The 27127-nt window shown below is 38.3% G+C and overlaps 1 protein-coding gene across 2 annotated transcripts in view; it reads right to left on the reverse strand.

The window, feature by feature from the left end:
- Positions 1-25922, reverse strand: part of LOC138090487 (complement factor H-like) — a 63232-nt gene extending 37310 nt beyond the window's left edge. For both annotated transcript variants that reach the window (XM_068986106.1, XM_068986107.1), the window contains exons 1-4: positions 25804-25922; positions 20076-20264; positions 19479-19655; positions 2288-2464 (exon numbers count right to left, since the gene is read on the reverse strand). In XM_068986106.1, the coding sequence (XP_068842207.1) occupies positions 2288-2464; positions 19479-19655; positions 20076-20264; positions 25804-25858 (598 nt within the window). In that variant the 5' untranslated portion in view covers positions 25859-25922. The remainder of the gene's footprint in view (positions 1-2287; positions 2465-19478; positions 19656-20075; positions 20265-25803) is intronic.
- Between the last annotated feature and the right edge of the window lie 1205 nt (positions 25923-27127).

The following is a 27127-nucleotide window of genomic DNA, read 5'->3' on the forward strand; positions in this document are numbered from 1 at the left end:
AACTACCATATTGAAGTCTATGTATGCTCAGAAAGCATGTTCATTATCCAGACATGTAAATAAATATGCAAACCAGTTACTCAACACAGGTATGACTGTAAATATCATAGCAAACATAGCAATACATTTATTCCACAGAAACACTGTATGAAATCTTTTTGAAAAAAAAATCATTTGAGAGAAGCTTTTGAACAGTTTAACTTTGATTCATATGATTTGATACTGTGACTGAATTGACTTTAAGTTACTTGACCACTCTTTAGACATACTTGCAGACACTAGATGTAAGTTCAGTTCAGTTCAGTCACTCGTGACTGACTCTTTGCGACCCCATGAATCGCAGCACACCAGGCCTCCCTGTCCATCACCAACTCCCGGAGTTCACTCAGACTCATGTCCATCGAGTCAGGGATGCCCCAGCCATCTCATCCTCTGTCGCACCCTTCTCCTCCTGCCCCCAATCCCTCCCAGCATCAGAGTCTTTTCCAATGAGTCAACTCTTCACATGAGGTGGCCAAAGTACTGGAGTTTCAGCTTTAGCATCATACCCTCCAAAGAAATCCCAGGCTGATCTCCTTCAGAATGGACTGGTTGGATCTCCTTGCAGTCCAAGGGACTCTCAAGAGTCTTCTCCAACACCACAGTTTAAAAGCATCAATTCTTCGGTGCTCTGCCTTCTTCACAGCCCAACTCTCACATCCATCCATGACCACTGGAAAAACCATAGCCTTGACTAGACGGACCTTAGTCAGCAAAGTAATGTCTCTGCTTTTGAATATACTATCTGGGTTGGTCATAACTTTTCTTCCAAGGAGTAAGCGTCTTTTAATTTCATGTCTGCAGCCACCATCTGCAGTGATTTTGGAGTCCAAAAAAATAAAGTCTTATGCTATTTCCACTGTTTCCCCATCTATTTCCCATGAAGTGATGGGGCCAGATGCCATGATCTTCGTTTTCTGAATGTTGAGCTTTAAGCCAACTTTTTCACTCTCCTCTTTCAGTTTCATCAAGAGGCTTTTGAGTTCCTCTTCACTTTCTGCCATAAGGGTGGTGTCATCTGCATATCTGAGGTGATTGATATTTCTCCTGGCAATCTTGATTCCAGCTTGTGTTTCTTCCAATCCAGGGTTTCTCATGATGTCCTCTTCATATAAGTTAAATAAGCAGGATGACAATATACAGCCTTGATGTACTCCTTTTCCTATTTGGAACCAGTCTGTTGTTCTATATCCAGGTCTTACTGTTGCTTCCTGACCTGGATATAGGTTTCTCAAGAGGCAGGTCAGGTGGTCTGGTATTCCCATCTCTTTCAGAATTTTCCACGGTTTATTGTGATCCACACAGTCAAAGGCTTTGGCATAGTCAAGAAAGCAGAAATAGATGTTTTTCTGGAACTCTCTTGCTTTTTCCATGATCCAGCAGATGTTGGCAATTTGATCTCTGGTTCTTCTGCCTTTTCTAAAACCAGCTTGACCATCAGGAAGTTCACGGTTCACTTATTGCTGAAGCCTGGCTTGGAGGATTTTGAGCATTACTTTACTAGCATGTGAGATGAGTGCAATTGCGTGGTAGTTTGAGCATTCTTTGGCATTGCCTTTCTTTGGGATTGGAATGAAAATGGACCTTTTCCAGTCCTGTGGCCACTGCTGAGTTTTCCAAATTTGCTGGCATATTGAGTGCAACACTTTCACAGCATCATCTTTCAGGATTTGAAACAGCTCCCCTGGAATGCCATCACCTCCACTAGCTTTGTTCATAGTGATGCTTTCTAAGGCCCACTTGACTTCACATTCCAGGACGTCTGGCTCTAGATTAGTGATCACACCATCATGATTTTCTCTCCAATATTAATAGTAGAACTGCAGGAAAAAGGAAAACTAACAAGAAATCCTGCCAGTGTCAGGTGCCTCATGCATTTCTGTGGATTCTCCACCACATATTCCAAGAAGCTCCTGGAGGCCAATTTCTTAAAGAAGGAAATCTGAGGTATCTACTCCCCAGCACATGTCCTTGGTGAGTATGCTGCTGCTAAGTCACTTCAGTCGTGTCCTACTCTGTGCAACCCCATAGACAGCAGCCCACCAGGCTTCTATGTCTCCAGGATTATCCAGGCAAGAATACTGGAGTGGGTTGCCATTTCCTTCTCCACCTTGGTGGGTATATCTCTGCCTTAATGCATTAGACTATAGATGCACTTGAAGTGGACAGAAAATTAAAGGAGGGAAATAAAAAGATTATTATCTGAAATCCCAATTCTTGCTCCAGCAACGGTCAGATAAATATTTACCTTTACACGTTGGAAGTCTAGGGGACCATCCAAAGTGGTAGCACTGAACTGAATCTGCTCCAACCATAATTCGGCCTTGACTGCAGGAGAATTTCAGCACATCTCCAACTTCAAATGTTTCTTTCCTGGGATAAGCATTTAAATATGTATCCATTTCGGGAATACTGCATTCTCTTTCTATAGAAAAAGATAAATAATGAGTGAGAATATTTAACCATTGGAAGATAAATATTATTTGTGTCACATAAAATGAGGTGCTGGGTACTGCATAACAGAGGACATACATTAATGCACATTAATGCTCTTCCTTGAAAAACATTACATGTTAGGTTTTATACACCCTCTGCACTCATCTGGGGTTTTGAGAAATATTAAGGTATTGAGCAGAAACATATATGTCCTGATAATTTATTTGTAAAGTCAACTTGTTAATACTGGATCTGATTTTATCACTGACATTTACAAAATATAATGCTGCTTTTTTGGTCTCAAAATGTATAAATATTCTCTCAGAATAAAAAAAAAGACACATTTTTTAAATTGAATACAAATGAAAAAATGGTATTATAAAAATATAACTGGCAAACTAGAACACACAAGAGAGACATTTCTCTTGTATTTGAGTTACAGGTACATTAAAAATCACTTAATTTTATCTACAAGTGTAGAAATCAAACTGAAACATGAAACAAAATGAGTAAACATGTTCAAGGTCACATAAGCATATTCTAGATGTCTTGATTATATATGGGACAATACAGACATCTAATCTTATTGTACCCATAAATGAGCTTAACTATTAATATCTGCTTAATTATTCTGATTCATTTTTAAAAATGTGTAAACTTATCATTGAAAATGTGTAAAATCTATGAAATTTGTGACATTGCTGTGTGTGGATTAGTCGTTCACTTGTTTCTGAGCCTTTGTGACCCCATGGAGTATAGCTGGCCAGGCTCCTCTGTCCGTGGAATTCTCCAGGCAAGAATACTGAAGGGAGTAATTCATTCCTTTCTCTAGGGGATCTTCCTAACCCAGGGATCAAACCCAGGTCTCCCGCACCACAGGCAGTTTCTTTACATCTGAGCCACCAGGGATTGCTACATATTATCAAAAATTTCATTATTCTTATTTGGAATCTTCCTATTGCTCAATAATTTATAAACTTCAAAACTGGAATTTAAGAATTAGAATCTCACCCAAAAGAAGGACTATCTAATAGTCTTCAAACATTATCATAAAATTATATAGAAGCTAACTAGTTTTAAAAGTAATGCTCCCTCTCCCCAAAATCAATAAATTTATTTCTGCTTTTGTTTTACTGTTGAGTTTTGTAGCTTAGCTGTGAGGTTACTCTTGATGAGAACCACTGGGATTCCTTTCATAAAGTTGTATTCCAAACTTCCACATAGCAATATTTCTAACGGTATGTGACTTTGTTTACATATATTGTGCTTCAGTTCAGTTCAGTTCGGTTCAGTCGCTTAGTCATGTCCAACTCTTTGCCACCCCATGAATAGCGACACACCAGGCCTCCCTGGCCATCACCAACTCCCGGAATTCGATCAAACACACGTCCATCCAGTCGGTGATGCCATCCAGCCATCTCATCCTCTGTCGTCCCCTTCTCCTTCTGCCCCCAATCCCTCCCAGCATCAGAGTCTTTTCCAATGAGTCAACTCTTTGCATGAGGTGGACAAAGTACTGGAGTTTCAGCTTTAGCATCATTCCTTCCAAAGAACACCCAGGGCTGATCTCCTTTAGAATGGACTGGTTGGATCTCCTTGCAGTCCAAGGGACTCTCAAGAGTCTTCTCCAACACCACAGTTCAAAAGAATCAATTCTTTGGTGCACAGCTTTCTTCACAGTCCAACTCTCACATCCATACATGACCACTAGAAACTTACATAAAATTCCTATTTTATCCTACTATGTAAAGTGCTGCCTTAACAAAAAAAAGATCTTAATATTAGGCTGTTTTCTAACTGCTTTCTTTACAAAGAGTGACTGTAAAAATGACATGATCATCTTAAAAGCCTTTGCCTTTACTTAGAATTGTTAGTAGCTCAGTTGTGTCTATCTCTTTGTGATCCAATGGACTGCAGCTTGCCAAAATTGCATGGAATTCTTCAGGTGAGAATATTGCAGTAGTTAGCCTTTCCTTTCTCTAGGGGATCTTCCCGACCCAGGGATCCAATCCAGGTCTCCTGCAATGCAGGTAGATATAGTACTGTCAGGTGGCTCAGAAATTTTGAAAGGGAAAGTGTGGTCTCTCAGGCATGTCTGATTCTTTTTGATCCCATGGACTATAGCTCACCATACTCCTCTGTCTGTGGAATTCTTGAGGCAAGAATACTGCAGTGGGATGCCATTCCCTTCTCCAAGAGATCTTCCTGACCCAGCGATCGAACCCAAGTCTCCTGCATTGCAGGCGGATTCTTTACTAAAATAATCAATCTTTTCAAAAATAAGTCAATTTCTTTGCTGCCTCGGCTGCTGCAAAGGCAAGTATCTCTGCTGACGAATGGTTTCCAGGCTTTCTTTGCATAGACGTCTTCCTACATAAACTTGACCCGCAGTCCCTCCTACTTTCTAAGCACTTGGATTCTTTTGTTCTTAGAATACATTTATTGGAACAATATAATAGAAATATTTTTACTGTTTGGTTAATTATTTATTTTATTTCATCTTTTTTTTTTCTTTTTTTCATACTAGCATGAAAGCTCTTGAATGGCAAACCAGTGGCCGCCACTGTATCTTTCACAATTTTCTCTTAGCTTACTTCTGGCACATATTAGATGCTTGCCTACAGCCTGAAAACTGAAACTACCTGGGCTCTGGACACTGTTGAACAAGCCTGGCCCATTTCTATAACAAGCTCCCTCTCTGTATCTATATGAAATCTCTGTGCTCAATCTTTTCTACACTGCCCAGTGTTCCTTCTCCTCCTTCCCCCATGCACCATTCAGTCTCACCTGACTTTGTCTCCTTCCTGAAATGAGGAGAGGAACCATCAGCACCTGCTTCTCTCCAGCATTGTATTTACACACCCATTTTCCTTCCTTCTCCTAACAGGAAGACGCAAAGAATCCAGTTGTCACCAAGTCCAGGACTTTCTCAAAACTGCTGGTTCCTCTCCCACTTCTTTCATAGGGAGCCTGTGGTCAGTCTTTGCTGCTTCCCTCTCTGGCTCATCCTCTTCAAATTTCATTACACTCTCATCTCTCCCATTAAAACAATACATAATCCACCGAGCAATATATCCTGAACCTCTTGTTCTCTGCCACAACCAAGCCTTTTGAAAGAATTATGTCCTCATGCTGTATTGCATTTCTTACTAATAATTTATTTAGCAGGCTGTAAGTAGATTTTCCCGTCTATTCCATCTGAAACTGTCTCTGTTACAATTATTGTTGGCCTCCATGTAGCCAAATCCACCACATTTTAAGTCTTTTAACCTGACTTATTAACTGAATTAGAAATATTCATTAGTGTAACTATTCTAATGTAATTAGATTACACTTTCCTTGAATAAACTGTATGGTAGACATTATGACAAGATGCTTACACAAATAGCTTATTTTATTAACTAAAAAATCTTTTGAAATATTAGAACACTTGTAAATATTAAATCATTGTACAGATTCAGAGGTGTGAACAAACTTCAAATAGGTCGTTGCTCTTAGATATAGTTAGATAATGGTAGAATTGGATGTAGAACCATTTCAGGGTGATTCCACAGGAATTACTGATAGTCAATTTATTATTCCTTGCTATTATATCATTTTCTTCTGTCCACAACTATGAATCATTCATTCTGACATGTTTTTACCCTAAATTCTCTGGGTCCTCCTTTCTTTCTGTCCACTTTGCCATCTATTCTTCTTTCATCAGACGCCTCAGTGTTGGAAGCTTCAGGACTCAGTCTTGAGCTCTTTTCTATTTTCATTCTACATTCATTTCCAATCTGATGTCATCATTTACAGAATGATAATCTCACATGTACATCTCCTGGCTAAACCTATGCATTCAACACTGTAGTTGACGTATCCACGGTGACGTTTATGGTCCATGGGCGGCGCAACCAGTGTGTCAGCAGGACAAAAGAAGGATGGCAGAAAAAAAGGAGAGTGAGTAGAACTGGATCTGCAGCTGGGGTTGGATGAATGGGGACAGAGCTGCACGGGAGGGCAAATGTTTGAGACAGAGTTGAAGCATTGAGGCTGTTGGTGAGTGAAGCAGCAGATCTGTGAGAGTCTGAATGGAATGAGGATCACACAGACAATCCTTGCCACAGCTGTACCCACACCAGACAAGGATTCAAGTCCCCTAGAAAGTGCTGTAGTTTGGAGCTGGAACATAGAGATTGGAAAACAATCCCAGGGCAAGGTCTACTGTTGACTGAAGGGAGATGCTGTGAGGCAACCTGATGGAGAAGATTGCAGTGGAAAATGCTTCTGAAGGAAAGCCAGCTAACCTGGAGGAAGGGTGATACTGCTGAGTCACACACAGACAATAGAGTGATCTCTGCAGCCTCTCTGTCTGAACATATTAGCACCAGACAGCTGAAACAACCCAGGGAGGGTAGCCCTATAAGGACCTGATGTGCAAAGCAACACAGAGGGACCCCAGCCAGGGTGATCTTTATGTCCCTGATGAGATAAACAACAGACAATTACCCCAAGTGTGGGGCCCTGTAAGCGGCTGAAGGGGCCAAGCAACAGGGAAAGACCAGCCAAAGAGGCCCTCTGATGGCCAGATGCCAGAAGCTAGGAAAAGACTCTAACAGGGTCATCGCTCCTGCAGCTGAGTCAGTTGGTTTCCTTGCACTCTTAGCACTGCCAGGCTTCCTATAATTCAAGCAGCTGTGTCACCTCCATGCTCAATCCTCACTGGGCAGAGCTGTCAGAAGCTAGAAAAGTCCCGAATAGTCACATAGCTCCTGACGATAGCCACCAGCTTTGTATCTGGTGTTGCCAGGGTCCCCATTATCCAAGCTCCTGTGTCACTCCCTAGCTCAATCCCACAAGGACAGAGCAGCCAGAGGCTGCAAAAAACCCTAAGGGCCTCATATTTCCTGCTGTCATAGCCAATGGCTTCCCTTAGTACCTGGTACTGCCAGGGCCCCTGCAATCCAAGCAACTGCACCACCTCCACATTTGGTCCTCCCTGGGGCACACCCAAGTCGTCCAAGCGAACCTCAGAAGCAAACTCCTGTAGACGACTCACATGCACAGGTGGAGATAAAACCACAAGTGAAATCCAGGGGCAGGTGGCTAAAGAATAGAACCAAAACATTCCCACCAGTGGTACAAGCTGAAGATTGAATCCACATGATCAAGTAGGCAGACTTTCTATTTATGGAATATATAGAGTTCCTGAAAAACAAAAAACACTAGCACTGGCAGATGTGAGTAGGACCAGATTAGAGTCTGAGCTGCCCCCACAATAGGTCCAGAGACCAGCCCAGGGAGGTGAGGTGGACTGTGACTCACACTGAGGAAGAGGATGCTGACAGCCCATCAAAAAAAATTTATTATTTTTACATTTTAACTTATTCAGTAGTTGCTATTGGGTTTTTACCTTTTTATTCCTGTTATTCTAGTTGTTGATTTTAATGCTACCATTAAATCTACTTATGCTTTTGAGAAATTTTTTAAATCACACTTTTAATTTCCTTTAAATACTTCTTCCTCTACATTGGTTTTTGTTGTTTTATGGACTTTTTCCTACTTTTAATTTTCAAAGTTTTTTAAAAATTTATTATTTTTCCACATATATTCTTTCATTTGCTTTTCTTATTCTTTCCCTGTGGCAAATTATTCTTTAATATATATATAAACATTCATCTACCTCTATTGAAATTTTCTTTTCTAGTCTTTCTTTCTTTTCTTCCTTTTCTCACTATGTTTATTAGTCTGTTTTGCTTTATTTGCTTTATTCCCCAGTTGTCACATGGCTTTGGTTTTGTTTTCCAGTTTATGGTTTTAGTCAGTTTTGTTCATAACTAGTTCATATAATTTTTGCTTTCATTTTCTCACTGGATCAATCTCTTCTACTTTCTTCTTCTTCTTTTTTTTTTTTTACACTGTTTGTTCCCCACCCCGCATGTACATGCATGTGTCTATATCCCATTATTTTTGTGAATACATGCCTTGTTTTGTATTTGCCATTTGTATGGGGTTTCCATTTTGTTTTCTTGTTTCAGTGTGTTTGTTTTAATCCCCTTTAATGCCATTACAAACCGCCAGTGGTATCTCACTTCCCTGGCCAGAAATCAGGCCCAGAGCCCTTGAAGTGGGAGAACTGACAAGACTCTAGACTGCCATAAAACTCCTAACCCCAGGGAGTATTTATTAATGAGAACTCCCATAAAGGCCTCCATCTGTATACACCTGGCATCACCCAACTGCCAGCAGCACCCAGTTTAGGATGCCTCACCCAAAAAACAAACAAAAACACAAACCCAGTCATCAGCAAATAAGATTGCCACCTCACAAAGTCTTGCCCATTAGAGGGGAAAAATAAAAAATAAAAAAAAAATCTTACCTCCTTTCAGCAGAGTACAAACAAAAACAACCAAGAGGAACCTAAACAAACCACTGGCACCGTCTTACACACCAAAGGCAGAAACCATAAAGAAGGAGGAATTCGACCTGAAAGCCTGAGAAAAGGAGACATCAAATGCAATAATGAGAAAAGAAAGGGGGGGGGCAGAAAAATATTGCTCATGAAGAAACAAACTAGAAGCACAAAAGACCAAAAAAAAAAAAAAAAAAAAAAAGGCGTGGGGAGGGGAGAATAGGTAAAATACCTGAAAAAGAATTCACAGTAATGATAGGAAACATGTTCCAAAGCCTTGAAAAGAGGATGGATAAAATGCCAAGAAGCAATCAAGAAATTAACACAATAAACAAGGATATAGAAGAAATAAAGAATAAATCAACAAAGATGAATAACACAATTATGGAAATAAAAAAGTTCTCTAGAAGGAAACAATGATAGATTAACTGAAGCAAAAAAATGAAACAGTGAGCTGGAAGAGTAAATGGTGGAAGTAGTTGCTGATGAGCAGAATAAAAGAAAAAGAATGAAAAGAATTGAGGAGAGCTTTGGAGATCTCTGGGACAGTATTTACCTCACCAACATTTGAGTTATAGGGGTCCCAGAGGAAAAAGAGAAAAAAGAAAGTCACTGAGAACATTTTTGAGTATGTTATAGTTGAAAAGTTTTCCAGCATGGGAAAGGAAATAGCCAATCAAGTTCAAGAAGCACAGAGTGCAATACAGGAGAAACCCAAGGAGAAACACGTCAAGACACATACCAATCAACAGAGATTAAAAACAAAGAAAGAATATTAAAAGCAGTAAGGGAAAAGCAACAAGTAACACACAAGGGAAAAGCCATTCAATTAATGGCTGATCTTTCAGCAGAAATTCTGCAGGTCAGAAAGGAATGGCAGGATATATTTAAAGTACTGAAAGGGAAAAATCTACAAGCAAGATTACTCTACTTGGCAAGGATTTCATTCAACATTGATGGAAAAGTTAAAATCTTTACAGACAAACAGAAGTTAAGAGAATTTAGCACCACCAAACCAGATTTACAACAAATATTAAAGAGACCTATAAGCATAAGACAAAGGAAAGACCTACAAGAAACACAAAATACTTTAAAAATGCTAATTGGAACATATAGCATTATATTATATTATAACAGAGAAATGCTAATAGTAATATATAAATAATTACTTTAAATGTAAATGGATTAAACTCTCCAACCAAAAGACACAGATTGGCTGAATGGATACAAAACAAGACCCATATATATGCTGTCTACAAGAGACCCACTTCAGACTTAGAGACACATACAGACTGAAATTAAAAGGATGGAAAAACATATTCCATGAACATGGAAACCAAAAGGAAGTTGAAGTCGAAATTCTCATTTCTGACAAAACAGACTTTAAAATAAAGAATATTATATGAAATAGAGAAGGGACATTATATAATGATCAAGGGATCAATCCAAGAAGAAGACATAATTCTATGCATTTACGCACCCAACATAGAAGCACCTCAATGCATAAGGCAATAACTAACACACATAAAAGGAGAAATTGACAACAATAAAATAATGGTAAGGGATGTTAACACACAATAATTGTAAGGGATGTTAACAATGGACAGATCATCAAAACAGAAAATTAATAAGGAAACATAAACCATAAATGAAACATTAGACCAAACGGACCTAATTGATATCTTCAGAACTTTCCACCCAAATGCATAAGAATACACCTTCTTCTCAAGTGTGCATGGAACATTTTCCAGGAAAGACCATACCTTGGGTCACAAATCAAGCTTCAGTAAATTTTAAAGACTGAAATCATATGAAGCATCTTTTCTGACCACAATACTATGAGAATAGATGTCAAATAGAGGGGAAATGGTAAAAACACAAACACTTGGAGATTAAACAATATGTTTTTACATAATAGACTGGATCCTGAATAAATCAAAAGGGAAATCAACAAATTCTTGAAGCAAATGACAATGAAAACACAACAACTCAAAACCTATAGGATGCAGCAGAACAGTTCTAAAAGGGAAGTTTATAGGAAGAAACAAGGAAAACATCAAATTGCCAACCTAATTTACACCTAAAACAACTTGGTGAAGAGGGGCAAAAAACAAACTCAAAGTTAGTAGAAGGAAAGAAAGCCTGAAGATCAGAGCAGAAATAAATGAAAAAGAAAGGAAGGAACAATAGTAAAGACTAATAAAACTAAAAGCTGCTTCTTTGAGAAGATAAACAAAATTGACAAACAATTAGGCAAACACATCAAGAAAAAATAGGAGAAGAATCAAATCAATAATATTAGGAATGAGAAAGGAGAGGTTACAACAGAAATACAAATGACCATAAGAAGCTATCATGAGCAACTATATGCCAATAAAGTGAACAACCTGAAAGAAATGGATATATTCTGAGAAAGGTTCAATCTTCCAAGATTGAACGAGGAAGAAATAGAAATTATGAACAAGCCAATTACATGCACTGAAATTGAAAATGTGACAACAACAACAAAAAAAACTCAAAAAATTAAAGCATAGGGCCTGATGATTTCACAGGTGAGTTCTCTCAAACATTTAGAGAAGAGCTAATAATATTCTTACAAAACTCTTTCAAAAAACTGCAGAGGAAGAAGCACTTCCAAACTCATTCTACAAGGCCATCATTACTCTTATACCAAAACCAGACACAGACAACACAAAAAAGAAAATTACAGGCCAAAATCACTGATGAAAATGGATGGAAAAATCCTCAACAGAACACTGGCAAACAGAGTTCAAAAATACATTAAAAAGACAGTACACCATAATACGGAGAAGGCAATGGCACCCCACTGCGGTACTCTTACCTAGAAAATCCCATGGATGGAGGAGCCTGGTGGGCTTCAGTCCATGGGGTAGCTAAGAGTTGGACACGACTAAGTCACTTTCACTTTTCACTTTCATGTATTGGAGAAGGACATGGCAACCCACTCCAGCGCTCTTGCCTGGAGAGTTCCAGGGATGGGGGAGTCTGGTGGGCTGCCATCTATGGGGTCGCATAGAGTCGGACATGACTGAAGTGACAGCAGCAGTGGCAGCAGCACACCATGATAGCAACCATCAAATTGGGTTAATCCCAGGGATGCAAGCATTCTTCAGTATACACAAATCCATCAATGTTATATACAATATTAATAAATTGCAAGATAAATTCATATGGTAATCAAAATAAATACAGAAAAATTCTGAAAATTTTCAACACCCATTTATGACAAATAGTCTTTGAAAAATGAGCAAAGAGGGAAACTACCTCAACATAATAAAGGCCATATATGAGAAAACCAGAGTGGACATCATTCTCAATGGTGAAAAACTGAAAGCATACCCTCTATGATCAGGAAATGACAAGGGTGCCCTCTGTCACCACTATTAGTCAGCATTGTTTGGAAACCTTAGCTACAGCAGAGGAGAAAAAGAAATAAAAGGAATCCGGATTGGAAAAGAAGAAGCAAAACTCTCATTGTTTGCACACAGATGATACAACACATAGAAAACCCAAAAGATACTATCAGAAAATTACAAGAGGTAATCAGTGAATTTAGCAAAGTGATAGGATACAAAATGTAATGTATTATACAGACTGACGTAAGCCAGAAAGAAAAACACTATATATATACATACTAACACATATATATGGAATTTAGAAAGATGGTAACAATAACCCTGTATGCAAGACAGCAAAAGAGATAGAGATGTATAGAACAGTCTTTTGGACTCTGTGGGAGAGGGAGAGGGAGAGGGTAGGACGATTTGAGGGAATGGCACTGAAACATGTATAATATTATATAAGAAACGAATCACCAGTCCAGGTTCGATACAGGATGCTTGGGGCTGGTGCACTGGGACGACCTAGAGGGGTGGTACAGGAAGGGACGTGGAAGAGGGGTTCAGGATGGGGAACATGCTTACGCCAGTGGTGGAATCATGTTGATGTGTGGCAGAACCAATACAATATTGTAAAGTAAAAAATAAAGAAAGAAAGAAAGAAACAAAAATGAATACACAAAAATCACTTGAATCCCTATGAAACACTAGAAAGAGAAATTAAGGTATCAATCCTATTTACCATTGCAACAAAAAAGAGTAAAATGCCTAGGAATAAACCTACTTAAGGAGAAATAAGAGCTGTATACAGAAAAGTATAAGACGCTGAGGAAAGAAACCAAAGACAACACAAACAGATGGAGAGTTATTCCATTATCTGGGGTCGGAAGAATCAACATTGTGAAAATAACTATGCTACCAAATATAATCTACAGATTCAATGCCATCTGTATCAAATTACCAATGGTGTTTTTCACAGAACTAGAACAAAAAGCTCACAATTGATACGGAAACATAAAAGACCTGAATAGTCAAAGCAATCTTGAGAAAGAAAAATAGAGCTAGAGGAATCAACCTTCCTGACTGTGAACTGACTACAAAGCTATAGTCATCCAGACAGTATGGTACTGGCAGAAAAATGGAAATAGAGACCAATAGAACAAGACAGAAAGCCCAGAAATAAACCCACACACCTATGGATAGCTTATGTTTGAAAAGGAGCAAGAATATACAATGGAGCAAAGAGAGTCTCTTCTATAAGTGCTGCTGAGAAAGCTTGACAACTACAAGAAAAAAAAATGAAATTAGACTGCTTCCTAACACCATACACAAAAACACAGGCAGAACACCTTATGTCATAAATCACAGCAAGATCATCTATGACCCACCTCCTAGAGTAGTCGGAAAAAAAAAAAAAAGAGATAATCAAGTGGGGCATAATTAAACTTAAAAGCTTATCCAGAAATTATTAATAAGGTGAAAAGACAATGCTCAAAATGGAAAAAAAAAACAGCAAATGAAACAACTGACAAAACATTAATTTCCAAAAGATGCAAGCAGCTCATACAAATCAATACCAATAAAACAAACAACCCAATAAAAAGTGGGAAAAAGACCTAAACAGAGATTTGTCCAAAGACCTATGATGGCTAATAAACATATGAATAGATGCTCAATATCACTCACTATTAAAGAAATGCAAATCAAAACTATAATGAGATGTCACTTCACACCAGTCAGAACGGCCATGATCAAAAATTCTACAAACAATAAATGCTGGAGAGGGTGTGGAGAAAAGGGAACCTGCTTGCATTGTTGGTGGGAATGTAAATTGATACAGCCACTATAAAGTACAGTATGAAGAGTCCTTACAAAACGAGGAATAAAACCACTGTAAGACCCACCAACCCCACTCCTAAGTATACACCCTGAGGAAACCAAGATGGAAAAAGACCCATGCACCACAATGGTCACTGCAGTTCCATTTACAACAGCTAGGACAGGGAAGCAACATAGATGTCCATTGACAGATGAATAGATAAAGAAGCTGTGCTACATATATACAATGGAATATTACTCAGCCATAAAAAGGAATGCACTTCAGTCAATCCTAAAGAGGTGGATGAACATAGAGCCTAGGATACAGAGTGAAGTAAGTCAGAAAGAGAAAAACAAATATCGTATACTAACACACATACATGGAATCTAGAAATATTGTACTGATAAGCCTATTTGCACAGCAGCAATAGAGACACAGACACTGAGAACAGACTGATGGACATGGCTGGCAGGGAGGAAGTAGAGGGTGAGATGTATGGAGAGGGTTACCATGCAAATTTACACTACCATATGTAAAACAGACAGTCAATGGGAATTTGCTGTATGAATCAGGGAGCTAAAACCAGAGCTCAGGAACAACCTAGAAGGGTGGGATGGGCAGGGAGTTGGGAGGGATGTTCATGTGGGAGGGGACATGGGTAAATCTATGGCTGATTCTTGTTGATGTTTGGTAGAACCCAACATAATACTGTAAATCCTTCAATTAAAAATAAATAAATATAAAATAAACAACCACCCACCCCAAAATTCCATATGCCAAGGGGCCCAGGAGAAGCCTTGCTCATGCATGCAAAAGGTAAAAGGCAGACAGATCTCTGTCTTGACTGAGATGCCTACAGTGGCTCATGAACCATCTCAATTCCCTCTCAGCTGCACTTCAGGAGTCCTGGAAAACCTATCTTTAAAATTCATGCATGGAGCTAATCCTTCCGTGAAATTCCAGGTTTTCACAGGAGGACCTCTGTCTGCTTCATTCACACACCCTTCTACCCAGTGGCCAGATCCCTGTGGTTACAACTAACTCAGAGGGAAGAGCAACCTTTGACAGGCCACCAGTGAGTTTGCACAGAAATTTGGCTTAAATCTGTGACCAAGTACAGGAACACGAGCTTAAGATGTAGTGCTACTTTGGGGAAAACAAATGACAAGCTGTCAGTACCATTTCTGGTGCACTAATGTGTCTAGACAAGACATGAAGCACAGTAATTCTGACAAAACAGGGATGAGAAGTGTCAGCAGGTGCCACTATAGAAGATCTGAGAAAGCTGCAGAGTCTCTAGCCAGGTTGAAGGAAGTTACCTCTCATCCAAAGGAGACTGGTACTTTAATTAGAAAAACAGCACCACAAAACTTCAAGGAACATGAACCCAAAGTATCATGACACCAACAAAGTATAAAAATCTTCAGTATTCACATCTGAAGATTGGAGATCTGTGATTTGTCCAAGGAAGAATTCAAAATAGCTGTTTTAAATAACTCAGTGTGCTACAGAAAAAACATTATGAGAACTGAACAAAAGCATGAAAACATTAAACAAATGAACAATAAACAATGGACAAAACAGTTTAATAAAATGTACAAATCATAAAAAAACAGAAACTCTGGTGCTGAAGGATCCAAGAATGAAATGAAAAAATTCATTAAAGAGCATCATCCACAGAGTGAAAAGAGCAGAAGAATCTGTGAGACAGATGACATATCAAAGTTATCCTGTCAAAGGAGATTAAAATTAAAACAAAATATCTTATAACAAAGCAATGAAAAAGAACAAAGAAAGGTTGCATGATCTATGCAACATTGTCAATAGAACAATTTGCAAATTATTGAAGTTCTAGGAGGAGAAAAGGAGATGAGACAGAAAACATATTTAAGGAGTAACATCTGAGAACTTCTCCAATCAAGGATGATATTTGAATATCTACGTTCAGGAAGCTTACAGGTGACCAAATCAAGTCAACTTAAAAAATCCTCTACATCACATGTTATAATAAAGTTGCAAAAATCAAAGAAAAAATGAGAAGCCTTCAAGCAGCATGAAGAAAAAACAAACAAGCTAACAAAACAAAAACCTTGTAATTTACTACTTCAGTTCAGTTCAGTTCAGTCGCTCAGTCTTGTCTGACTCTTTGTGACCCCATGAACCGCAGCACGCCAGGCCACCCTGTCCATCACCAACTCCTGAAGTTCACTCAAACCATGTCCATTGAGTCGGTGATGCCATCCAACCATCTCATCCTCTGTCATCGCCTTCTCCTCCTGCCCTCAATCTTTCTCAGCATCGGGGTTTTTTCAAATGAGTCAGCTCTTCGTATCAGGTGGCCAAAGTATTGAAGTTTTAGCTTAAACATCAGTCCTTCCAATGAATGCCCAAGACTGATCTCTCTAAGGATGGACTGGTTGGATCTCCTTGCAGTCCAAGGGACTCTCAAGAGTCTTTTCCAACACCACAGTTCAAAAGCATTAATTGTTTGGCGCTCAGCTTTCTTTGTAGTACAACTCTCACATCCATACATGACCACTGGAAAAACCATAGCCTTGACTAGATGGAACTTTTTTTGACAAAGTAATGTCTCTGCTTTTTAATATTCTGTCTAGGTTGGTCATAACTTTAATTCTAAGGAGTAAGCATATTTTAATATCATGGCTGCAATCACCATCTGCAGTGATGTTGGAGCCCCCAAAAATGAAGTCAACCACTGTTTCCATGTTTCCCCATCTATTTGCCATGAAGTGATGGGACTAGATGCTGTGATCTTAGTTTTCTGAATGTTTAGCTTTAAGCCAACTTTTTCACCCTCCTCTTTCACTTTCATCAAGAGACTCTTCAGTTCTTCTTCCCTTTCTGCCATAAGGGTGGCGTCACCTGCATATCTGAGGCTATAGATATTTCTCCCAGCAATCTTGATTTCAGCTTGCGCTTCATCCAGCCCAGCGTTTCTCATGATGTACTCTGCATAGAAGTTAAATAAGCAGGGTGACAATATACAGCCTTGACGTACTCCTTTTCCTACTTGGAATCAGTCTGTTGCTCCATGTCCAGTTCTAAATGTTGCTTCCTGACCTGGAATTTGCTAAGGAGCTTTCATTTGGATGTAAGAGTATTTCTCAGCAGAAACCTAGTGGGCCAGGAGAAAGTGGGATGACATATTCCAAGTGTTGAAAGAAAAAACTGCCAAAGAAGAATATTTGAAAATATCCTTCAGAAAAGAAAACAATATAAAGACTTCACCTGACCAAAAAATACTGAGAAAATTGAACACAGCTAGACCTTCCTTGAGGAGGGCATGGCAGCCCACTCCAGTATTCTTGCCTGGAGAAGCCCATGGACAGAGAACCTGGCAGGCTGCCACCCATAGGGTCACAAAGAATCAGACACTGGGGTAACTGAGCAGGCACACAGACCTTTCTTACTGAAACACTAAAAGGAATTATTCAAACTAAAGTAAAATAATGTTAATTAATTCCACGAAAGTACATAGTACACTGGTAAATTTAAGTGCACACTCACACTCAGGACACTATAGTACTTTGATATGGAATGTTAAACACAACAATTTAAGAGTTAAAGTGCCAGAATATAAAAGTAACTATAGCTACAATTATTTTTTAATTAAGTACAGACTATAAAAAGAGGCAAATCATGACATCAAAAAGATAAAATGGAGAAGGGAAAAAGGAAGGAGATTTAATATATGGTTGTGTTCATATATTATCAGCATAAAACACACTGCTCTCTCTGAAAGATGCTTGATGCAAATCTCATGGTAAACAAAGCAGGAATCCATACTAGATTCACAAATGGTAAAGAGAAGTTTATTAAATGCATACTACTATAACAAAAATTACAGTAGTATTGATACACTACTATAACAAAAATCATGAATTCACAAAGGCAAGCAGTCAGAGGAAAGGAATTAGGGAACTATAAAACATTCTGTTACAAAAGATAGTATTAATACATTTATCTATCAATAATTACACTAAATATAAAGGACTGCATGAGTGCATGCTAAGTAGATACTGTTGTGTCTGACTCATTGAGACTCAATGGATTGTAGCCCACCAGGCTCCTCTGTCCATGGGATTTCCCAGGCAAGAATACTGGAGTGGGTTGCCATTTCCTTCTCCACTGTTGTCTTCTATCTCAATGAAGTTATTAAGCAATTACTTTGACTTATCAGACAAATCATCCATATCCATTATTTGGGGGCAGTAACAGAAAAACTATCGTGTTTCTCTGTTGACATTTTAGTCCTTTGATGTCTGTGTCCCTTAAAGTCTCAGGTAGCTGTGTTTGCATTTAACAAAGCAGTCACTCCCTCCTGTCTTTACAGACTCACTTGGGGAGGGAAGTACACTGTCACACTGATAGGGATTTTGAGACTTTTTCAGACCTTTTTTAGGACACACCTGTCCCATGTACTCAATTCCTCCTAGGAGAGAATTCTGAAGCTCGTATGCTTCTACCAACGCAGCAAAGACAGTCTCTGTGCTGACAGTTTCCTGGCTGCTTCCCTGGGGCAATGCCAAATGCTCACGTTCGTGTGCTTTCTCACAGACCCACGGGGACAGGATGGCTTCTAGATGTCCCACAGGCCATCTGCAAAGGTCTAGGTGCCACCATGGGGACCTACACAGGGAGCTGGCCCTGGGGAGGGGATGTGGATGAGATGAGGGGCCCAGGGGTGAGCAGAACCGCAAGCACAGTGTCTGCAATAGTTTGGGGCTCCCTGGTGGGGTCTCCACATGGTCAGTAGAACCCATGTCCCTTGAAGAATTCTAGCCCTGGATGCTGTGCTCCTGGCCTCTCCCCATCCCAGCCATGCAGGTGACCTCAGTGTCCTGGATAAGGGGAGAGAGAAGAGGGCTGGAAGATGAGGACACGGCACTTGCTCACATGCTCTTATTTTCCCCACAGGTAAAATCCTGTGCTGAGGGGTCTGTCTTGGCACTAAGCAGCGCCACCTCAGGGGCAAAATGAGGCTACTGCTCTAACCCTCAGTGATGCGTGCAGTCTTCCATCTTTGTGCTCTAGCAGCATGCTGTCGTGTCTCTGCTAGGCTCCTGGACCCCCACAAAGATTCTCTTATCCACGAATGACGGTCAAAGTCTGTGTTTATATCAGGAGAGACAGTGAGACTCCTGACATCTTTCTGACCTCACTCTGTTATTACAGGTTTCTTCTTTGTGGATCTTTTCCTATTTTCTTGAGCAATGTCTATCAATAGGTACATGTATTTTGTTATATACTTATCAGGAAGTCCATAGGTACACTCATAGACACTTGTAAAAAATAAAATCAAATAGGTCCTTTGGCAAAACAAGAGGTTGATATAAACTTTTAGAGTGAATAAAACAGCTGAGTCTTAGAAAATTATGAACATACTGGGATCTCAGCCCAGTTTACTCACTGACACGGATGCATCTGGGAGGAGGAGACCAGCCACTCTCTGTGCAGGTCATTATGTTCCGATAATTTTGAAGACTGTAGCCATGATAGCAGCGAACCCTTACAGTTTCACCCTGTAGAACTTTTTTTTCACTACTTGGGTTATATCCGTTTTCCAAATTATGGAAAATACATTCTCCTAAGGATCATAAAAATAATATGGTAGAAAAAAACATAAATTTGTTAAAATAGAACCTTAAAGATTAACCTTCTAGAATTTAAATGTGAATGCACTAGCATTCAAATATGATATGTAACAATAAAAATGAAAGTTACTACCACCATTGTTACAAATGAAAATAACATTCCAGATTATTTTTATTTCATTTACGATTAAAGTATGTATACATGATGCATATATTCTTATAAAGTCTCTATCTCACAGGATTTACATGAAGAGCCTCTAGTAAAGGGAAGATCTATTTGGATTTTTTTTTTCATAGAACTCATCCCTTGGCCTTACTGTTGTTACACAACACTTAACTGTACTCAGTTGTCTACTTTTGTCTCTTCACTCTTTCAAAGCTTTATGCATATAAACTTAAATAGGTTTACTTACTGAGGCATGGTTCTTCTGGAGACCATCCTTCTGCTGTGCAAGTCAGGTAATCTGAGGAATATTGTGAAGGAGACACAAAATACTGATCACAGTTATAGAGAAACTGTTGATTTACACGTGCTGGAAAGCGTCCTCTGTATGAATGATAAAGCCGTCCATGTTTTATTACTGGATAATTACAGTGTTTCCCTTGGAGTAAAAAAAGTAGAAATAATGCTTTACCTTATTATTAAATTATATAAGAAATTAACATTATCTCTATGAATTACATTCTTGTTCAGTTAATTACACTCACTACATTATGATTTCTAGGAAAAGAGGTTATAGAAAACTCAGATGATTGAAATACATAAAGAGGTCCTTGATATTGAAGGTCAAATTATATCTTGTGAGTCATATCATATAAAATTTGTATGTAGATTCTCTTGGCTGAAAACTATAGAGACTTAATAAATGAATTCTCCTTAAATAGAGAAGTGCTAACCATAGTTGACTAAATTAGCATCTTAGTCAAGAGATGAAAGTACAGATTTTATCTTGTGGCTCATTTGACTTCTTTTTCTTGCTTTTCCATTCTAATCAGAAACCAACATCCTGACACTTCTTCTCAAACCAAATCAACGTAGAAAGAACAGTGTTGTTGCTTTTCCAATTAACGTTCATTAGTTTAATTTTCTGTTTATTGGAAACGTGATATATATAGAGACTCACAATAATTTTCATGGCTCTAACCACACAGGAAAGGAACATTATTGTTTATCACTCAAACTAGATATTAGGCATCTTTTCCCTTGCTTGTCTAATTGGAGAAATGGACAATCAATAATTCTTAATTTCCAAATGGTTAAGATTAAGGGAAACCCTTGAATGCTTGTGTCTAATTTTAATTGGAGAATGATGCATTTTTTCAGTATTTCTTACAAATATTTTAAATGAGGTATAACATAATTACAATTTATTTTTAATATATATTGAGTAATTGTCACTTATATGCTAAGTGAATTATAAACTTTGAATTTTTGCATATCTTAATCCCTTTAACAAAGACTTGTCAATTATACAATCTCATGGCCTATAGTCTTGCATCTCTCATCACTGATGGATTTCCCACACTTTTTTGAAGCTTCTCTACATTTTTTAGTTTGAAATGCTTATTTAGTTTGATTCCTCTTAAGTAACAGTCTAGGTTTCTTCCCACTACTTTCTGTAGATTAGAATACTTTCTCTTAATCCTTGAATTTTACAAATTTCACCATGTGTGTCAAGATATGTGTATTTAACAATAATACCATGTTGGGCAAGCTTGAGTGTTTATATTTCCAGGACTCAAGTGAAAAGAACTCAACTAACTTTGTCATTACATTGTAGAGGAGAGATTTGAGTCCTGATTATCTGAGTTTGGATCTAGTACAGTTATTCACCTCATTTTGACGCCTCATAGAACACGAATTAGTACAATAATCCACTGAGGTTAACTTCCAAAAGGTACACAAAGAGGGCATAATTAAAAGTAAACATCATTGCTGTCACTGCCCTGAGCTCTTTTCCTCCTCTCTTTTATTTGGGCACATGTGAATCTGTATTTGTCTCTCTAACCAGATCATTTATTGAAGCACATACATAGTCCACTATGGTCAGAGTGGCAGTGACTCTGTCAGGACTCAGAACAACCTCATTCTCCTCTCACACTTCTACCAATATAAGTTCTGGTCTCATGAGCAGGCTTGGCTGTCCATCATAGTGTTGGCTCAGATTGATCTCAAAATTGACTGAAAAGTATTCACTAAGTTTTAAAAGTGTTTCTAGTCTTTCTGTATTTGTGCTGCTTATTCCTATGATCCAGGCCCAGGCTCTTACAATTATCACAGCTAAATATCACGTTATTGAGTCCAACCTCACACATGGGCATCTTTCTGAGTGATGAACCTGTCCTAATGTCGGTTCACTTTCAGTACCTCAGGATCATTCCAGGCACATCTCCTTTGCTCCATTAAACTGATTGATGATACAAAACAGCAATGGAGCAGGCCTGAGAACAAAATCCTGCATCTGATAATCAGCTTATTTAATGAAATTATGAATATCTGATAAGCTATTTAACTGGCCAATTTCCTCATCTTGTCTACATGAACTTTACAAGGTCCGTTGTGGGATAACTTTGCTGTGATATAAATACATTTGGGTTGATCTGCCATTTTCATAGGCTTTCCCTATGGCTCAGTGGGTAAGGAATCTACCTGTAATGCAGAGAACAAGGGAGATGCAGGTTTGATCCCTGGGTCAATCATATTCCCTTGCAGAAGGAAGTGGCAACCCACTCCAGTAATCTTGCCTGGAGAATTCCATGGACAGAGGAGCCTGGAGGGCTATACTCCAAAGGGTTGCAAAGAGTTGGACATGATTGAGGGACCAAGCACACAGCACCATTTTCATAAATCCATCTTAAACAAGTTTAAATATCTTTAGTATAAGTCTTATGTAGATTGAAATCTGTTTAATACTGTCAACACTCTCATTTTAAAAGAAATTGTGGTTTGAAAAATCATTTTAGATTTATGCTTGCAATTGCTATTAAGGTCATTGACATGTTTTATAAAGTTACAGTTTTCTTTCCTGTAATAACTGGTTTAAGTTTGCCAAAATTTTATGATATACTGTTAGAAAAAAGAGTATTGTTACAAAAGAGGCAGGAAAGAAGTTGAGAAGTAAAGGAAGCATCCCCAGAAAATACATTTTTCTATATGTGATGGTTTTAGGAAAGTCCACAGCGCCTTCCACACTCCTCTCTCCAAATATTAGAGCCTAAGTCCTCTGAGTGTCCAGGACTTAGTGACCATTTCTCATGATTACACATGACTGATTTGACAGTGTGACAAACTCATACCTGGGGTGGCGGCTTCCTCCTCCCTGTCTGCTGTCACTGGCCCTGAGGAAAGCTAGATATCTCTCAAGTAACCTGCGCAGATGACCACGTGGTCAGGTGCTGAGGCCTCCCCCAAAAGCCAAGAGAGTGAGCCAACTTGGAAGCAACGCCTCCAGCCCAGCTGAGTGTCCAGGTAACAGCGGCCCAGGCCATTACCCAGTTGCCTCCCAAACAGAGTGATACATAACTAGCCAGAGAAGCCCTTTCTTTATTCTTGACCCACAGGAGCTCTAAGAATATGGAGGTGTATTATCTTAAGCCAATGTTTTCTGGAAAATTTGTTAATTAGGACTATGTATCTAATATAATGGGCATCCCACTTGGTGCTAGTGGTAAACAAGGACCCCGCCTGCCAATGCAGGAGACATAGTACAGGCAGGTTTGATCCTTGTGTTTGGATGATCCCCTGGAGGCAGGCATGGCAACCCACTCCAGTATTGTTGCCTGGAAAATCCCATGGACAGAGAAGCCTGGTGGGCTACAGCCGATGGGGAGGCAAAGAGTCAGACATAACTGAAGCGACTTAGCACGCAGGCATGCAGGTATCTACAATAGGTGTTAGTTGATGTGAGTTTTACTTAATGGTTTGAATCTGATATTACAATTATTTTGCATGCTAAAAATTTCATAAGTGCACCCATAAATTATGGAAGAAAAACTTTGCTTAAATATTCAAACATTTAGCTTTAAGACCACTTTTGGAAAGAGTTCAGTTGTTAATGAGAAGAGAAGGGTTGCACTGGAATATCTGGTGAAGATTTGTCAAAGTTTCACATTTCTCTTTCATATTGTGTACTCTTTCTCCTCTTGTTTGGAAATATGCCTGTAGTCTTATTCTGCTGCTGCTGCTGCTAAGTCGCTTCAGTCGTGTCTGACTCTGTGTGACCCCATAAACGGCAGCCCACCAGGCTCCCCCATCCCTGGGATTCTCCAGGCAAGAACACTGAAGTGGGTTGCCATTTCCTTCACCAATGCCCAAAAGTGCAAAGTGAAAGTGAAGTCGCTCAGTCATGTCCGACTCTTAGCGATCCCATGGACTGCAGCCTACCAGGCTCATCTGCCCATGGGATTTTCCAGGCAAGAGTACTGGAGTGGGGTGCCATTGCCTTCTCCAGTAATCATATTCTAGCTGATTAATAAACCATCATTCATGTACCTGAGAATCAGGAGAAACAATTCATGTCTGCCTGCTCCTCAGCAAGAATAATGGTGATGCAGCCTTTCTTATAAGTGATCTGGGGCCCGAGCTGCTTTTAATTGTAACACTAAGGACTAGACAGGGAGCTTTATTGTGCTGCAAATGTTGTTCACGTAGAAAATTACCAAATGGACTAAAATAGCATGCAACAAATTATGAGATGAATAATGCAGAGTGATGCATATTCTATTCACACCTTGAATGTCACGAGGGATCATAAAACTCATTAGAGTTTTCATTTACAAAAACTTGAAGACAAATGGATTATTAAGAAAATGAAAGACAAAAATATCATAATGAAAAACATATAAGTTTTATATTTGGGAGTAAAATCTTTGTTTTCAATATGATTTAATTACTTATATTAATACATGTATATAAGTTGATTTTTGCTTTTCATTTTTATTGGAGTTGCTTTAAAATATTGGGTTAGCTTCTGCTGTACATCAAAGCGAATCTGAATCTGTTATATGAATATATATATATATATATATATATATATCCCCTTTTCTTGGATTTCTTTCCCATTTAGGTCACCAGAGAGCACTGAGTGGAGCTGCCTATGATACACAGTAAGTTCTCCTTAGTTATCTATTTTATCCACAATTGCCAGGACATGGAATCAACCTAAATGTCCATCAACAGAAGAATAGATGCAGAAGAAGTGGTACATATACACAATGAAATATTACTCAGCCATAAAAAGCTATGAAACTGTGCAATTTGCAGAGACATGGACAGACCTAGAGACTGTCATATAGAGTGAAGCAAGTCAGAAAGAGAAAAATAAATATTGTATAATATTGTTTATATATGGAATCTAGAAAAATGCTATGGATGAACTTATTGCAAAGCAAAAATAGAGATACAGGCATAGAGAATGGATGTATAGATACAAGGGGGCCCAAGAGTAGAGGGATGAAATGGGGAGTGTAAAAAATAGATAACTAATGAAAACAACTTATAAGTTTAAAAATAAAAGTGACAAGTTTTTTTTAAGGTTGTCAACATTTACATTTCTCTCTGAAAAGAATTCTAAATATATTGACACTACACTGGAAATTAAGACTGTATTTCACATTTTGTAAAAGGAAAATATATATTGTACCTAAGCTGGTTTTTAAAAACTAACGTGATGTTAATGACCTTTAATAGATTTATTAAGCTATAATCACAATACAGTCAACTGAATATATTTAAAATGAGATTTGAACCTGTAAAAATCACCATATGTAAAAGTATAAAAATAACCATTGTTCTCCAAAGCTTTCTCATATTACAAGTAAGACTCTCCTAAACATTCTGGAATTATAATCTACTTTTCTGGGACACATTTTCTATTCACATTTTCATGAGCATATTCACATGACCCCATAATCTACATAGAGTACCTTTTTGCACTGTGGAACTCAGATGACATAGAAAAGTATTCATTTTGTTTTCCCCTTTTAGGTGAATGTCTGATCATTTTTCCATTAAGTTATTCTTATGGTTATCTCACAGTGCAGACTATTTCAACCAGTTTATTCAATCAAAAATACACACAAAGGAAAGTAGATAGTTACATTTAGAAGGAAGGCTGAGTGTTCACATCTGTTTCAACTTACCCTGTCCATGAGCAGTGTAAAACCACAAGGTGAGAAGGACATTGATTAACAACATGTTAGATTTTCCCAATGGTACATTCACGCAAATACTCCAGTTGCACTGTTTAGGGTTCAAAAATCTGCTTCATTTGCAGTCACCTAGTGTGACTGAATTTATGCATTACAATGAAGCTAGTTAATTAGTGCCATTTAGTAAATATCAAAGTTCAAAGTTTTGAAATGTCCCTAACTTGTTTCTGTTGGTAGTTTCACAATAAGTTATTGTATTCATCACCTGCTATCTATGTGCACAACTTTCTGTGGCTAATACGGACTAGCTCCAAAGCCGTAAATCAGATACTAACTTTCAATAATATATTTCAAGAGAGTAGGTGAAGTTTTTACCAGCCATTTGGGTCATCCATATTTTCATGGACTGGGGAAAGTGAATAAATTTAAAAAAAAAATTATAGTAGAGCTTAAAAACAATCATATAAATTATAGCACAATCCCTTCATTTACATGCTATTTATGTATGGGTTTTATGATTATCAATTTCCTAATGTTGTTAACATATAATTGACATAAAGCACTGCATAAGTTTCAGGTGTATGGCCTAATGATATAATTTACATATATCCTGAAATGATTACAACAATAAGGTTTGTGAATATCCATCAACTCATACAGATATAAAAGTAAAGAAAAAAGAATTTGTGATGAAAACTCAGGACTTACCATCCTATTAACTTTCATACTTAAGATACAGCAGAATTAGTCATATTAATCATGTTGTACACTACATTCTTAGTACTAATCTATCTCAGAGCAGGAAGTTGGTACCTTTTGACTGGCTTCATCCAGTTCCCCTATCTCCAGGCCTAGCCTATGGTAATCACAAATGAGATTTATTTTTCAAAGTATTTGTTTGTTCTTTTAAGTACAGTTGGCCTACAACATTCTGTTACTTACTGTTACACAGTGTAGTGATTCCATGTTTCTGTCCATTTCAAAATAATTGCCACAGTAAGTCTAGTTACAATCTAGCAAGATTTTAAAAATTGCATAATTATTGACTAAATGCTCCACACTGAATATTTCATGTTTATGACTCAGCTATTTTGCACCTGGAAGTTTCTCCCCTTAATCTCTCCCTCACCAGAGGATCTGGAGTGCATCCCTTAAAAAGACACATACAGAACTGTTCATTGCAGCTTTATTCATAAATGGCAAAAATGCAATTGTTCCCATGAACATTGAGAAAATGGATAAAACATTTGTAGCATTTTCATATGACTGATTAATACACACTAATTTAGAAAGTGATAGACAGTGATTTGGGATA

The sequence above is a fragment of the Capricornis sumatraensis genome, chromosome 14 (assembly GCF_032405125.1).
Source record: "Capricornis sumatraensis isolate serow.1 chromosome 14, serow.2, whole genome shotgun sequence".
Taxonomy (NCBI): domain Eukaryota; kingdom Metazoa; phylum Chordata; class Mammalia; order Artiodactyla; family Bovidae; genus Capricornis; species Capricornis sumatraensis.